General features: G+C 42.0%; 1 protein-coding gene across 2 annotated transcripts in view; it reads left to right on the top strand.

Annotated features, from left to right (window-relative positions):
* ASNSD1 (asparagine synthetase domain containing 1) overlaps window positions 1-16,787 on the top strand; it is a 247,095-nt gene that overhangs the window by 76,562 nt on the left and 153,746 nt on the right. For both annotated transcript variants that reach the window (XM_075317738.1, XM_075317739.1), the window contains exons 3-4: window positions 10,795-10,870; window positions 13,168-14,642. In XM_075317738.1, coding sequence (XP_075173853.1) covers window positions 13,242-14,642 — 1,401 coding nt within the window. In that variant the 5' untranslated portion in view covers window positions 10,795-10,870; window positions 13,168-13,241. The remainder of the gene's footprint in view (window positions 1-10,794; window positions 10,871-13,167; window positions 14,643-16,787) is intronic.

Genomic DNA, 16,787 nt, shown 5'->3' on the forward strand with positions numbered 1-16,787 from the left:
CTCTCTCTCTATATCTCTCTCTCTCTATATCTCTCTCTCTATATCTCTCTCTCTCTCTATCTTTCTCTCTATCTCTCTCTCTCTCTATATCTCTCTCTCTCTATATCTCTCTCTCTATATATCTCTCTCTCTCTATATCTCTCTCTCTCTATATATCTCTCTCTATATCTCTCTCTCTCTATATCTCTCTCTCTCTATATCTCTCTCTCTCTATATCTCTCTCTCTATATCTCTCTCTCTATATCTCTCTCTCTATATCTCTCTCTCTATATATCTCTCTCTATATATCTCTCTCTCTATATCTCTCTCTCTCTATATCTCTCTCTCTCTCTATCTCTCTCTCTCTATCTCTCTCTCTCTATATCTCTCTCTCTCTATATCTCTCTCTCTCTCTATCTTTCTCTCTCTCTCTCTCTCTCTCTCTCTCTCTCTCTCTCTCTCTATATATATCTCTCTCTCTCTATCTCTCTCTCTCTATCTCTCTATATATTAGATAGATATATATATATATATATATATATCTATCTATCCCTCTCTCTCTATCTCTCTCTCAAATCAAATCAAATAAGCTTTATTGGCAGGACCAAATACAAATTAGTTTTTGCCAAAGCAAGTGTACATTAGGGACTGGGGCTGTGGGGATGGTGGGTGGGGACTGTAGGAAGGATGGATGGGGCACATCCAGGGTGGGGGTCTGGGGGGCCACATCTGGGATGGGGGGCTATGGAAGTCCATGGCTTATGATGGGGCATATCCAGGGTGGGGACTGTAGTAATGGTGGTTGGGGCATATCCAGGGTGGGGATTGGGGGGCCACATCTGGGATGGGGGGGCTATGGAAGTCCATGACTTATCATAGTTCTCTTTCTCGAAGTCTATGACATTCGCTCACATACCGCGCTGCTATCTCCACTGCGCTCTCTTCTTCCCCCAGCAGGATATATATTTTCTCTTCCTCCTTCATGGAGCTGAAATCCGGGAAGAGATGGGAGAGTCTCCTGAAGTGAGTGTCCCTCACTGCTGAGTACTTGGTGCAGTGTAGCAGGAAGTGGGTTTCATCCTCCAGGTCACAGTGTTGGCACAGTCTGTCCTCCCTGGGCTTGTAGCTCTGCTTGTCGGCCGGATTCGATGGCTAGACTGTGGGCACTGAGTCTATATCGGCTCAGGGTCCTGTGGTCTCTGGGATCCGGGAGTTTCTCCAGATATGGGGCCAGTCTGTAGTCTCTCTGTAGTCTCTGGTACGTGGTTAGTTTCTGTGAGGTGTTGATGTCGGTCCTCCAGTCACTGACATACCTCTCCTGGCCCTCGTCTACCATCTTCCTGATTCTGGTTCTTGTCAGGCTGCTGCTATATCTCTATATCTCTCTCTCTCTATATATATATCTCTCTATCTCTCTCTCTCTCATATATATATATATATATATATATAATCTCTATCTCTCTAGAACTCAAAATTTACCTAATTTCTTGTGACCGCGCTGATGTGGTCAGGAAACTCTGGACAAATGGGAGGGCTCAGAATAGAAGGAGCAATATTTGAATTTTGTAAAGCAAATTTGGCCAAAAAAGATTGCGGGCACCATGTTGAATTTGTAGGGCCCCTAAGGCCTCCCACAAGTGACCGCATTTTAGAAACTAGCCCCCTCAAGGAATTTATCTAGATGTTTGGTGAGAACTTTGAACCCCCGGGGGCTTCACAGAATTGTATAACGTTGAGCTGTGAAAATAAAAAAAATACATTTTTACCACAAAATTGTTACTTCAACCAAGTAGCTTTTTTTTTTTTTTTTTTTACAAGGGTATCAGGAAAAAATGCACCAAAAATGTATTGTGCAATTTCTCCTGAGTATGCCAGTACCCCATATGTGCTGGAAATCAAATATTTGGGTGCACGGCAGGGCTTGGATGGGAAGGAGCACCATTAGACTGCAAAATTGGCTGGAATCCTTAGCGGGCGCCATTTCGCGTTTGGAGAGCTTCTGCGGTGCCTAAACAGTGGAGCTCCTCCACAAGTGACCCCATTCTGGAAACTAGACCCCTCAAGGTTTTTATCCAGTGGTATAGTGAGCATTTTAATCCCAAAGGTACCTCACAGATTTTGATAATTTTCGATCTGACGACCTAAGGTTTTTTCATTTTTTTTCACACAAATCGTGCTTTAGCATCAAATGTTATCACTTTTTCAAGAGGTAACACCAAAAAGTGGACCACACAGTTTATCCAATTTCTTATGAGCGCAGGGATACCCCACATGTGGACAAAAACCTCTGTTTGGACAAACAGGAGGGCTTTGAATGGACGGAGCACCATTTGAATTTTTGGTAAAGCTGAAATAGATTGCGAGCACCATGTTGCATTTTTAAGGCCCCTAGGGTACTTATACAGCAGAAACCCTCCAAGTGACCCCCCAATTTGGAAACTAGACTCCCTCAAGGATTTTATTCAGGGGTATAGTGAGCATTTTGAACCCCAGGGGCATCACAAAAAATGTTGCTCTAGCAGCAAATTTCTCACTTTTAGGCTGTGTCCACGATCCGGCGACACGGAGTCTGTGGAGATGTGAGTGATGTCCACGGCCACGATCCAGTTTCGGGCTGCTGCTGACTTTAGCTCCATTCTCTTCACAGAGAACTCTAGTCTCCGCAGCATAAATTGACATGTTGCAGCACTAAATGTCAGTTTATGCTGTGGAGGAAATAAGCACCGTGAGCAGGAGATTTCTAAAAATCCTCCCATTGCACTTCTACTGTACAACGCAGCGTTATGGACGCAGTGAAAACTCAGCGTCCAGAACTATTGAAACCCTAATCGCGGACACGCAGCCTAAAAAGCTAGGATGGATGGACAGACAGATGTCAAACACATATATAATGTCCCACCCCCCTACATATTCTAAGCTGGCAACCTTTAGTGACTTTCATGCATTTGGCACTAAAGGGTGCCTAGACTTGTATTTAGCCAAAAAAATAAATAATTAAAAAAAAAATAATGTGGGGTCCCCCCCATTTTTGATACCCAGCTCGGGTAAAGCAGACGGCTGCAGCCTGCAAACCACAGCTGGCAGCTTCACCTTAGTTGCTGATCCAATTTGGAGGGTCCCCAGGCTTTTTTTTATAATTATTTGTAAATAAATAATAAAAAAAAAAAACATGGGTCCCCCCCCAAATTGGATCACCAGCTAAGGTAAAGCGGACAGCTGTGGTCTGGTATTCTCAGGGTGGGAAGGTCCATAGTTATTGGCCCTTCCCAGCATAAAAATACCAGGCTGCAGCCGCCCCAGAAGTGGCGCATCCATTAGATGCGCCAGTCCTGGTGCTTTTTTCCAGCTCATCCCGTTGCCCTGGTGCGGTGGCAAATAATGTAATATATGGGAAAGAGGAAAAACCAATGAGTCAAGGGGTAGATTACCCATAACAAGCTTTCCCTAAAAAAGTGCCAAAAACATGTCATGTAATAATTATAGCAAATTTACCTTGAGACATGTTAGAGGTGTTAGCAGGCAGGCTGGTGGTGGTGAGCGGGGCTTCGTCAGGGGGGTTGGATTGGTGGTCACCCAGTGGGCATCATCTCCAAAGCAAAGCTATTACATGGGTGATGATGGTCTGACCTGAAGTGTGTAATCAAAGGACTTATTATGTAAGTAGAAAAGTGTTGTATTACCTCCAAGATTGGAGTTCTTCTACTCTATATCCATATGTTGCATAACCTATAACTTGTAAACATGTTATTTATTCGAATAAAATCTGATTTACACAAAAAAACTCCTACAAGATCAGCAGGTGAGCACAAAAAAGGCTAATGAAGCTGCCAGGGGCTAGAGAACAAACCCAGCAAAAACAGAGCATCACTTCCTGTTACATACAATATATAATGAAAAAAGAATGAAAACAGGGGTTCCCTTGCCGGTTTCCCATGCTGGTACTAACCTGACTTCAAAGTGAACTGACAGCACCTACCAATGTGAATAGGTGTATCTGTGTAACGTGATGTGAAATATATGAGAAAAAGAGGCACAGTCGCACGCTGCAAAACCACAAAGTCTCCCTAATATAATATTTTTGGAGGTATTTAGAATATTAAAAAGGCCATTGTAATACTAGCCCAGCGCAATTTCACGACATCATTCATTAGACGGGTCATTTTATGTCAAGTGATCAAAATATGAAATTTTTTCTTTTTACCTGACGTCTTTAGATTTTTTTAAAAAAATTTTTAAGTACAACTTTAGTTAATTACAAATTTAAAGTTTTTTGAATTTTTTTTTTCTTCGGTTAATTTGTTACAGGCTTTTAAAGTTTTGAAAGCGCAAATTTTGGCCTGGTATGGCCTTGCATTAATTTATCATATCTTGGGCTAGAAGTACGATAAAGAGGTGGGAGAGGCATTATTTTTCTCAGAACGGTACCGGCTTTCATTTGATATGTCACAAGACTATGTTTCTTTATATTTTGCTTTGGAGAAATTAAATTCAAACTTTTGATGCGCAATTGTGAAAAAAACGTGTTTTTAAAATTGTGAAAAATTGCATGTGTGTTACTTGTGTTTCTGGTTATATTTGTGCAGGGATTCAACATGGGACCTATCAGATTTTATTTATTTTTTTTAACGAAATTGTCCAGTTACCAAAACTGATTTTTTTTTTTTCTGATAAATCTTGCTAATATGTGCCTCTCCACACATCTATTATGTTTTTTCAGCAATATTACCTTTTATCGTGCTCTAGCAGCACATCCTCATTGCTGGCTCCAGCTCTGATGGTGTTAATCTCTCTTCTGACCTCCTCGGTTCAGTTCCTACAACTCACATAATTTTTTGTGGCTCTAGGGATGTATCTAACACACCCACTGTATCTAACACACCCACTCAGCTCTCCTCTACACCCAAAGACTCCTACCTGCCTCTTTCCAGTGTGGATGCTCTGAGAGCAATCACAGCAGAGACAACCGAAGCTCCCAGCTCTGCACAACCAGGGGAAGAAGGCGTCTATCTTCTGCTTGTTCTCATATAGTTCATAGTCTGTGTGTCTCTGTCTGTCTGTGTGTCTGTCTGTGTATGTATGTACAGAAATTATGATTATTAGCCGGCGCAACATGTGAAAAAAATAATTGGGGAAAAAAAAAGAAGGGGTCATGAGATTGCTTTTTTTTTTTCCCTGTTGCATAGTCTGTGTGTCGTTCGTATCATCTGTGTGGCATGCATTTTGCAGGCTACTTTCACATCAGCGTTTTTTTGCCTGTAGGCAAAAAAAACGCAAACCGCATATGACCGGATCCTGTGGATTAAATGTGCAACGCATGCAACCATTATTTTACCGGATCCTTCTGCAGCGGGACACAGAATTTATCGTCCGGCACTGGAGTCAGCTGAACTCCTGATCTCACAGCCCGCACACGCTGCAATGGATGCAAGTTAACAGCAGTCACTGCCTGCTGCCGATTACATGTGACCGTGTGCGGGCTTTGTGGTCAGTTCAGCTGAGTTCAGATCAGCAGACTCCAGTGTCGGCCGATTTAGGCTGGGGCCACACGGGTATTACTGCGATCCCCTTGCATGACACTCTGCTCATGCTGGCAGTACAGCAGAGCTGAGTGTCATGCGTGTGTCCCTGCGACTGAGGTCCGACTGTGCGAGCGGACCTCAGCTGCGGGGGGCGGTCCGGCACTCAGGAGGAGCGGGCCAGCGCTGCGGAGGGGCGGCCGGGCCAGCACTGAGGAGAGGTGGGAGGGATTTCTCTCCCTCTCTCCTCCGTAGTCGGCTATTGCGATTCTCGCTCTGCAGTTGCGGTACGCCGATGTACCGCAAGTACAGTGCGATTTTTTTTATTTTTTTTTTTTTTTTTTTCTTACCACATACACTTGAATGGGTAAAAGAGGCTTGCATTACAATTGCAGCATGCTGTGATTGTTTTCTTGGTCCGATTAGGGCTGAGAAAATAATTACTCAGGTGCGCTGATACACACAGGCTAATATTGGTCCGAATGGAATGCGATGTTTTATCGCACTCCACTCGCACCGTTTTTCTCGCGGTGTGGCTTAGGCTATGTGCGCACTTTGCTTTTTACCTGCTTTTTACCTGCTTTTTCAACTGCAGCGTTTAATGCCAAAATGGTTGTGTTCTGCTTTTCAAGCAAAGTCTATGGGATTTTGGTTTTCTTGTTCGCACTTTGCAGTTCAAACTGCAGCCTTTTTGTTGCAGAACTTTGGTCAAAAACTCAGCTTTGCAGGGCAAAACCCAAATGGCAAAAACAATTGTCATGTTTTTGTTTTTGCCATTTGGGTTTTGCACTGCAAAGCTGAGTTTTTGACCAAAGTTCTGCAACAAAAAGGCTGCAGTTTGAACTGCATAGTGCGAACAAGAAAACCAAAATCCCATAGACTTTGCTTGAAAAGCAGAACACAACCATTTTGGCATTAAACGCTGTAGTTGAAAAATCAGCAAAAAAGCAGGTAAAAAGCAGGTAAAAAGCAAAGTGCGCACATAGCCTTAGACCTTACTTGTTTTGTGTCCTCCTGCATCCATCGCAGCGTGTGCGGGCTGGAATTCAGCTGAGTTCAGATCAGCTGACTCTAGTGCTGGACTGAACTCAGGTGACCTCACAGCCCGCTCACGCTGCGATGGATGCAGGGAGACACACAACAAGTAATCGTCCGACACTGGAGTCATCAGATTACTTGTTCTGCTGGTGCTGTGGTCAGGAGTAGGCATGAGTGAGCAGTAAAATTCTTTGGTGCTCGATGGGCAAAGTCCATGTCTTTTTTTTTTTTTTTTTTAAAAAAAATTCATTAAAAATAAAAAAAAAAAACGAAAAAAATCCAAACACATAGCCCTAACCCTAAAAAGTGTGGGCTCCCGCTGCATTTTCTATTGTTAAGGATAACCCAAGCAGCTACTGGCTGCTAACCCCCGCTGCTTGGTGTTACCTTCACTGGCAATGGAAAATCCAGGAAAGCCTTTTTTCTTTTTTTTGATAATATATGAAGGTTTTTGCCTAAAAAACTTTTTTTTTTTTTTTTAAAAATGGCGTGGGCTTCGCCATATTTTTTGTACGCTAGCCAGGTACAGCAGGCAGGTACAGGCTGCCCTCAACCTCCAGCTGCCTATTTGTACCCGGCTGAGAACCAAATATATATATATATTTTTTTTTTTTTAAAATTATTTCATGAATTTCATGAAATAATTTAAAAAAAAAAATGACGTGGGCTTCACTCATTTTTGTGTCCAGCCAGGTACAACTAGGCAGCTGGGGATTGGAATCTTCAGCGCAAGGTGGCCCAAGCTTTCTGGGTCCCCGGCTGCGAATTGCAGTCCACAGCCGCCCCAGAAAATGGCGCTTTCATAGAAGCGCCATCTTCTGGCGCTGTATCCAACTCTTCCAGTGGCCCTGGTGGCAGGTGGCACGCTGGGTAATAAGGGGTTAATACCAGCTATGTTTTACCAGCTGGTATAAAGCCCGAGATTCTTAATGTCAGGCCAAGATTGACCCGGCCATTAAGAATCTCCAATAAAGGGTTTTTTTTTATCATACACTGAATTTGATATGTGTCCTTTATAATTCCAGTAGGCTGGCATTATGGCAAAAGAACTGGAGCGCAGATTTTCAGTCCAAGATAAAATTGTGCACAGTACCATGCCAGGGGGACTTTCTCTGTCAGTGGTTGCAATAGGAATAAAATAAACTGTTAGTATAAGCAGCTTATGTGTAAGGTAATAAGATGTTGGTGGGGAGACGGATAGAGAGAGACAAAGAGACAGCCCCACCAGAAAAAAAATAATCAAGATAAAACAGAAAATCCTATAAGCTGATGTGGCCGAAAATCTCAGCAAGACAGGTGATGTCCTTATTATGCCATCTCTGACGTCTACGATCCCTGCTATCCAATGGACGCAGTTCCCCACAAGAGGCCTTCAGGGGCAGGTTTTGTCAATTCAGGCGGCAGAGCTCTGCTTGGAACACACGTTCCAGTTATCAAAAAAGTCCTAACATCGTAGCCAACTACCTAAACTGCCATATGCTAAAAGAAACCGAATGGACTTTGAAACGAGGTTTTCAAACAAATTTGCCTGATTTGGAGAAAACCGGAAATAATTTATTTGCAAACCTAGAGAATTCGACAGGTTCTTTTCCCTAGAGCCAAGCGGGTAACCGGAGGGAGTAGACGCGCCTTTGCAGAGATGGGACTTCCGACTAGCCTATGTATGTCTGCCCTTTCCACTGATTCCGCTAGTGTTGAGGAAAATCTGGATTGCGCCCTTCTGGCCAAGAACAGCCTGGTTCACGTGGCTGAGAACATTGTCTATATCAGACCCCTGGATACTGTTAGACACGCACAACCTACTTTCTTAAGGGTCGATGCTTAATTCTCGAGTACAGGGGTTACACTTGATGGCATGGAACTTGAGGGACCTTCTAGCAGCCAGGATTTTTTCACCAAACCTGATTTCCACACTTCTCTGCAGTAGGAAAAAAGTAACCTCTACCAAATATGCAGCAATATGGAAGACATTCCTACAGTTTTCAGGGCACAGGTTATCTGAGCTTTACTTCTAAGCAAGTAGCAAACCATAAACTAGCCCCATGGGATCTTTGAGTACTAAATGCCCTCACAAGAGCCCACTTTTAAACAGATCTCTTCAGCCACCACCAAGGCCCTCAACCTAAGTGTGTCATTGTTTGTGGCATTAACATCGGCTAGGCGTATTTGTGCGCTAGAAGCCATTTATATTAACCCTCCCTTCACCACGGCTCTGGATGACAGGATAATATTTAAGATGGACCCAGACTTTTTACCTAAGGTTAACTCCAAATTCCATAGGAAATAATTTTGCCTTCCTTCCGTGTTAAATCTAAATTCCAGGGGTAGCAGGTGGAGTTGAGCGAGTACCTAACTATTCGTACTCTCTGTACTCATAAAAAATGTCTACTACTCGCAAATTCATTCAGAATAGCATGTGCAATGGATGTCAATGGTGAAAAACTCGCAAAGTAACAAGTAACCCGAATGCCGTAGTATTCATGCGAGAAGTGAATATTGTGGAATTCGTGTTACTCGTTACATTGTGAGTATTCCCCATTGACTTGCATTGCATATGCGATTCGGAATGAATACGCGAGTATTAGACAGTACTCGTTATGAGTATAGTGAGTACGAATAGTTAGGTATTCGCTCAACTCCAGTAGCAGGTCTTGCATTTTCTGGATGTCAGGAGAAGCGTCCTGAGATACTTTGAAATAAGACCCTGGTGAAAATTTTGCACGGTGTTTGTCCTGTTTGGCGGCCCAAATGGGAAAGCAGCCACCAGGTCCACTATTGCTAGGTGCGTGAGGGAGGCTATTAGTTTGGCATACTCCGCATCAGCACAGGCCGCCCTCAGGTGATTAGGGCCCATTCTACTAGGGCTATATCCACTTCCTGTGTGGAAAGGGTGAACGCTTCAGTAGAGCAGATCTGTAAGGCCCAAGTTTGGTCATCACCCTCCCATTTTTTTCAAGCACTATCATTTGGATTTGGGGCTTTTGGACCTCTCTTTTTGGAGAAAAGTGCTCTCTTGCAGTGGTCCCTCCCTAGAATTCTTCTATTTTATTCTCTCACGTACGGTGCTGTCATGGGAAGGGAAAAGATGATTTCTTACCGGTAACTGGATTTTCTAAAGCCATGACAGCACCGTGATGGTTCCCTCCCTGATTTGGTGTTGGATTTTGACAAAAAAACAATCCCAAAACATTGTGTGTAAAATGTGTTCAGCACAATGGGGGCTCCTGTATGGTGATGGATATGTCTATTAATAAGGCGATTACCTCTAAGGCTTTAAAAACACACTTCGGCTTTGGAGATATGCCGCCCCTTTTATTTTCAGAAAGGTGTTTTGTTCCTGGGGCGGATACACTCTCACGTACGGTGCTATTATGGCTCCAGAAAAAAGTTACCGTTAAGTAATCATCATCTTTCTAGAATGGCACCAGAGGAGTATAGTCTGTTCTTACTTTATATGGGGAACTATAGGCCGTTTTACATGCTGCGATATTACCGTTATCGCTAGCGTGGGTACCCGCCCCCCTCGTTTGTGCGACACGGGCAAATCGCTGCCCGTGGCACACAAAATCGCGCGGACCTGTCACACTACTTACCTGCCTAGCGATGTCGCTGTGACTGGCGAACCGCCTCCTTTCTAAGGGGGCGGGTCGTTCGGCGTCACAGCGACGTCACTAAGGGGCCGCCCAATCAAAGCGGAGGGGCGGAGATGAGCGGGACGTAACATCCCGCCCACCTTCCTTCCTCATTGCAGGCGGGATGCAGGTAAGGTGAGGTTCCTCGTTCCTGCGGTGTCACACGTAGCGATGTGTGCTGCCGCAGGAACGACGAACTACATAGTTACTGCAGCAGCAACGATAATTGGGAAGAGGGGGGCATGTCACAGATGAGCGATTTTGAACGTTTTTGCGACAACTCAAAATCGCTCATAGGTGTCTCACACAACGACATCGCTAAAGCGGCCGGATGTGCGTCACAAATTTCGTGACCCCAACGAGATCGCTTTAGCGATATCGTAGCGTGTATAGCCACCTTATAGCAACTGAGAATTGGTATTCTGAGCAATGGACAACCCCTAGAAGTGAATCTTTCTATGCATTGCTGAATAATAGTTTGTTCTATTGGTATGTTGTTTTTTTTTTCTTACTAGATTTCTATTAAATCTATTCATTTAAATAATATTGTCTTTGACATGCTGAATAATTACATGCATTTCTTATTTCAGCAAATGGTAATTACCAATATTTAACATTTTTGTTTCTAGCGTGTATACAGACAACAGTTGAACAGCAACATTTACTTCCTCTCGGATCGATCCAAAACTCTTAGCGAGTGCCAAAGTAAGTAAACTTTGTTTTCGTTCAGATTGATAGGTCACGTTCTTAATATTTCAAATGTTATTTATAAGGTAAATATATTTTAGGTAATTTTTCTTGTTACTTTGTATAATTTAGTGTGTATATTTTCTCATTATATTCAGATTGAAATAATACACTAAAACTTCTGTTTTATTTAGATTTTATTTCATTGCCACAAACAATAATATCAGCAGTGACACAACGATCAGAAACATGCAAAAAAAACATTTTGCATAATTAAAAAAGGGAGGTGGAGATAGTTCATTTGCCATCTTCTCCTTCCTTAGTGACTTCTGCATGATGCAGCCAATGTTTCAAACACTTATAAAAGTCAATCATAGTTTTAAACCATATGGAAACTGTACAGCAAATCTTTAAAATATTCTTAAAGGGAAGGTTCTTCGATTTTGATTTTTGTATTAATAATTCATGTAATCAATTATTTTTAATACAAGATTCACTGTTTTAACCTGCTTACGGCATTGGAAGTACTGGGTAAATCCTAAGTAGTTGTGCCTTAATGACGGATGACGTACCCAATACATCATAGCGATCGCAGGGGCTCAGGCAAAGTACCCCCGCAATCGCCACCGGGTCTATGGCTTATGTGAAAGCAGAGACCCAGCTCTTACCACCAGGACTGGTTCCCACACCGCTCCCAGCAGTTTAACTCGCTAGATTCTGCACTCAAAAGCGATCGCAGCATTTAGGAAACAGGGAGAGGATCACACTCCTTTTGCAAGCAATCAGGTCCCTGTAATGCGATCACAGGGGCCTGATCGCTGCCATAGTAACCTGGGGTCGTTACCATGACCACACTCAGCTTACCAAGCTATGGAAAGCCTCACACACCATGCCATATGTATGGTGCTAGAGGCAAAGTGTCAGTGCTGTCAGTGCAGCATTGACATATAATCCACTGCAATGATGGAGCGTTGCAGTGGATATTAGTGAAAAATAAAATTAAAATGATGAAAAGTAATGTCCCATGACGTGACTGGAGATAAAGAATAAAAAAAATTATTGCAATAATTATGTCCGAAACTACACGATCTATAAAACTAACTAGTTAACCCCTTCAGTGAACACGATAAACAAAAAGAGGTATAAAAATGTCTTCATCATACAGCTGACGAAAAGTGGAATAAAGCATGATCAAAAAGTTAGATCAATAAAAATGGTACAGCTGAAAGTCATCTTGTACTGCAAAAAACAAGCTGCCATACAGGTGCGTCAGAAGAAAAATAAACTATAGTTCTTAGAATACAGCAATGTAAAAATTATGTTTTCTATAAAATTGTTATGGTGTGAAAGTGGCAAAGCATAAAAAAAAACCAATATAAGGCTATGTGTGCACTAGAGAATGGACTTTTCTTAAGAAAAATCTGCACCCTCTAGCAGAATACCGCACTCGCGGAAAAAAACGTACTCGCGTTTTTTTTGCGGGTTGGTATGTGTTTTATGCCTTCAATGCAATAAAGCACGTTGAAAAAAAAAATGTTTTGTCATTTCCTTCTTCTTGGAGGGATTATGGAGGGAGGGATGATGGAGGGGGAGGGATGGATGGTATAGATGGATAGGTTGATAAATATTACAGCTTTATTTGTGATGTTTGTGTTTGCATATGTAATGAGCGGGCCCACGTGGTCACGGCAGACTGCTGCAGCCTGCTCGTGGCCCCGATGATACGCTCCACCGCAGCACCCTCATTCCCCGCAGCCCTATATTCAGACCATAAGACGCACCCCCCACTTTCCCCCAACATTTGGGGGGGGGGGGGGGAGTGCCTCTTATAGTCCGAAAAATACAGTATTTTATCACACCTGGAAGGTGCAAAGTGAGAAAAATAGAAGATTTTCTGCAGAGGGAGGTGTTTCAAGGGGTGTCTGGTCTCTTAAGAATAGTCTACCGTCACTTTGACTACAGACTTCCAAATCATGAGAGTGTGCACACTATCACATTTCCTGTATGAGTGGGAACTCACATGGCTGCCCTTATGAGGTTTGCATAGTTGTGGTTACATGCTGACTAGACTCCTGCACATCTATCAATTAATTTCTATTGAGAGAAGCTGATTGAGGCTAGTCAGCATATGACTACAACTATGTAAATCACATTCATACTGTCATGTGACTTCCCACTCTCACAGAAAATACAGCAGAATCATTACGATTCTGCGGTCACACAGACCAGAGATGGGGTGAGATGTGTATCTTATCTTTGTAGCTGTAGAGAAGTGATGATCAAATTGAACTAAACATTTCATTTTTATTTGACAGAGAAATTGGACAACATGACACCTACTTACCAGGAAATGTCTACAAGCCAGTAAATAATCTTTTGGCAGGTCAACATGTGTGGAATATGCTTTTCTGTCAGTCTGACTGCTGACGTAATTAAACCGTTCAGTCAAAATGTCATGAATTTACAACGCAGAGGCCCCAACAGCAGCTCTCAGCTGTTGGAGACAGACTGTTGCCACAAATACAGATGTTTCTTTTCAGGTCATGTTCTTCATTTACGAGGACAACTCACTCCTCAGCCATTGCAAGATCGAAATGGCAATGTATTTCTTTGGAACGGAGAAGTCTTTGGTGGAATTGATGTTCCTGACAGTGCTAATGACTCTCAACTAATATTTCAGCATATTGCATCCTGTGACAGTGACAATGATATCTTAGGACTGATTTCCAAATTACGTGGTCCTTGGGCTTTTATTTACTATCAGAAGAAAACACATAACCTATGGTTTGGAAGAGATTTTTTTGGCCGCCGCAGTCTTTTGTGGCAATTTGGAGACACCCCTGAGGAAGCATTGTGTCTTACTTCTGTAACTGAATTGCATTGTAACTCAGATGTTACACAATGGCATGAGGTGCCAGCATCTGGTATTTTTAAGTGTAACTTAAGCTCATGTGCTGAAAAAAAGTCAATAAAAATAACTTTATATTCATGGATGTCTACTGCAGAAGAGGAACAATTGGAAAAACTTCAAACATTTGTTTCTAATGACTTAGAAATGCCTGTATCCAAAATTATACCTGGAAATAGAAGGCTGCTCACTCCAGTTACTCCACTGAATACAACCATTCCTGCATCAGTTCCGGAGTCAAACTGCCAAACACTTTCTAACTGTGTCACCATGGATACCCTTAAAATGCTGATCTCAGAAGTACATAAGAAAAACGCAGAGTCTTTTATCGAAGTTTTAAGTGCAGCTGTGAGGAAGCGTGTTTTAAGCCTACCACGTGACAACAGGCTCTTGACTTTGGAATTTGAAAAACTTGCAAATGTTGCAATCCTTTTCTCTGGTGGAATTGATTCAATGATGCTGGCTGCTCTTGCAGATAGACATATTCCACCACAGGAACCTATTGACCTACTCAATGTTGCGTTTATGATGAAGCCTCGCACTGACCATTTAAAAAAAAGTAGTATAGAAAAAGTCTCACCACAAGGGGATGCAGTGGCTCTTAAATACTTTGATCCATTTGATGTTCCTGATCGAATAACTGGCAGGCTGGGTTTAGAAGAACTTAAAGCATTAAATCCTAGGAGAATATGGAATTTTGTTGAAATCAATGTCACACCAGAAGAACTTGAGCAAATGAGACAACAGCATATCTCACAGTTATTACAACCTTTAAACAGTGTTCTAGATGACAGCATTGGCTGTGCTGTTTGGTTTGCTTCTAGAGGAATTGGCATGCTGAAATGCAATGATGAAATGAAGCCATATACCAGCAAGTCTAAGGTAAGTGAGAATAAACCACAAACTTGTATGACTTTAAATACAGGAATAAAGCAGGATAAAGTGTTCTATATCTGTATTGTATGATTTCTAAAAAATGTAGCTAAACTTATCTACATATAAAGGGATTGTTCACTACTCATACAACCCCCTTCTCAATCCCTATGTTTTTCCCTTGTAAAACAACTTGTATGCCCTCCAGTGTCAGCACTGGCTCTTCCGTGGCCCTGTGGCCTATCAGTGCTGACTCCACTCTCCTCTCCTACAGAGATACTTGAACTGAAGTGAGAGCGCAATAGCAGCTTTGATTTCCTCTGGATGACTCAATTTATCCGGTCAGGTCCGGGCAGGGCAATCCGATTCTTGCGCAAGTCACACGCAAGTTTGACTCCAGCCTTACTGGACGCACAGGTACAGAGAGAAAATAAACTTAAATGCTACCTTTTTAGCCCTGCTTCTAGTAAAGCAGTCTAAGGCCTTGTGCGCACGCTGCGTTTTTACCCGCGTTTTTTTGCTATAGAAATTTCTTGAGAAAATGGTTGAAATCTTTCTGCAGACATTCCCCAGCAAAACCTATGGAAAAAAAAATTAGCTGTGCGCACGCTGCGTTTTTTTCTCAAGAAAATTCTTTCTGCAGAATTTCTTGAGAAAAAGAATGTGCATGTCACTATTCTGCAGGTACCTGCGTTTTTTGCCATAGATAATGGTAAAAAAACGCAGGAATCAACCTGCGGAAATAACCGTGGTAAAAATGCATGCAGTTTTCGATGCGTTATTGGTTTTTTTTAATGCACGCGTGCTAATCTTTCAGACTCAAGACATTTCTTGAGAAAAATCCTTTTTTCTAGTGTGCACAGGGCTTAACATGATTTTAACAAGGTTTACCTGGAGGTTAACCCCTAGCTTGTCTTCCTCTTCTTGACCAGGCCAAATATTACAATTTTGACCAGTGTCACTTTATGGTGTAAACTCTGGAACAGTGTTGGGCGAACCCAGAATGTAAAATTTGAGATTCATACTGGATACCTAGTCGCCATGCACAGACCCCAAAACTGAGTTCTTTTGTGTAACAATCCTGATTCGATCACCCACATAATTAAATAAACATAAAAAAATAAAGAAAAAAGAGAGCAAGTGGGGGAATAAAACAGGAGCATTATACTTACTGTGTCTCCCACCCGGCTGTAACACTACTTCCTTGGCCGCTCATAACCCTCAATATTCACTGCTTCCTCCATCCACCGTTACTCCTTAGTTGCAGTAGGACTGCACTTCCACCCTGTGTGACAGCGTGCGTGATTCCTTGGAATCGCACACGCAGTCTGTGTCTGTAGGGTGGTGTAAAATTAAATTTAATTAAAAAATTTGCTTAGAGTCCAACCATATTGGACCCTACCGAACACATATAAAGCATTCAGCTACAGGCTCCAATACCCCGATCCCTTTCTACCACCATTTTAAAACACAATATTCGGGTCCCCATAGACTGATATGGGGATGGCATGCGGACAGATATCCGGGATTAATTCTGGTCCTGAAGAGGTTTTTTTTTGTTTTTTGTTTTTTTAACACTTCAATATTTCCCAGTAATTGTAGGATAGTTGTTTGTTTGGTTTTTTTTTTTATTTTGTTTTTCTTGCGATGCATTGTACTTCATGTTGGTGGTATATTTGGTTGATATAATGTGCATTTATTTATAAAAAAAAAATCAAAAATTTGACCAGAAAAACATTGACATTTTTATGAAAAAAGAAAAAACAAAATCTTTTCAATCCACCGTACCATGCCATATATCAAATCCAGGTTTAGTAAACGGAATCCAGGATAAGCTGTCCCAGTAGGTTACTTGTAGATGAGTAGACTAAAATCCAGCACCGTGGTCTGCTTCAAATAAGTTTTTTTAGAACTCCATTTATTTAAAGATAAAAATCACACATTTAAAATCTTATGCATTTCAGACACTAAGAATAGTGGGTCCTTAATCATAGTGTATTGTTCAATAAGAACACATTTATGTGAACACATACAAAAGGAAGTCAAGTAAAAGACGACCAGGGTAATTACATTTATAGCTGACTAGATATGAAATCATTAACATTCATCAAAATCCATGTCATATAATGTTTTTCCAATTTTATAGCTAAACTA

This window comes from Anomaloglossus baeobatrachus, chromosome 7, assembly GCF_048569485.1.
Source record: "Anomaloglossus baeobatrachus isolate aAnoBae1 chromosome 7, aAnoBae1.hap1, whole genome shotgun sequence".
NCBI classification, from domain to species: domain Eukaryota; kingdom Metazoa; phylum Chordata; class Amphibia; order Anura; family Aromobatidae; genus Anomaloglossus; species Anomaloglossus baeobatrachus.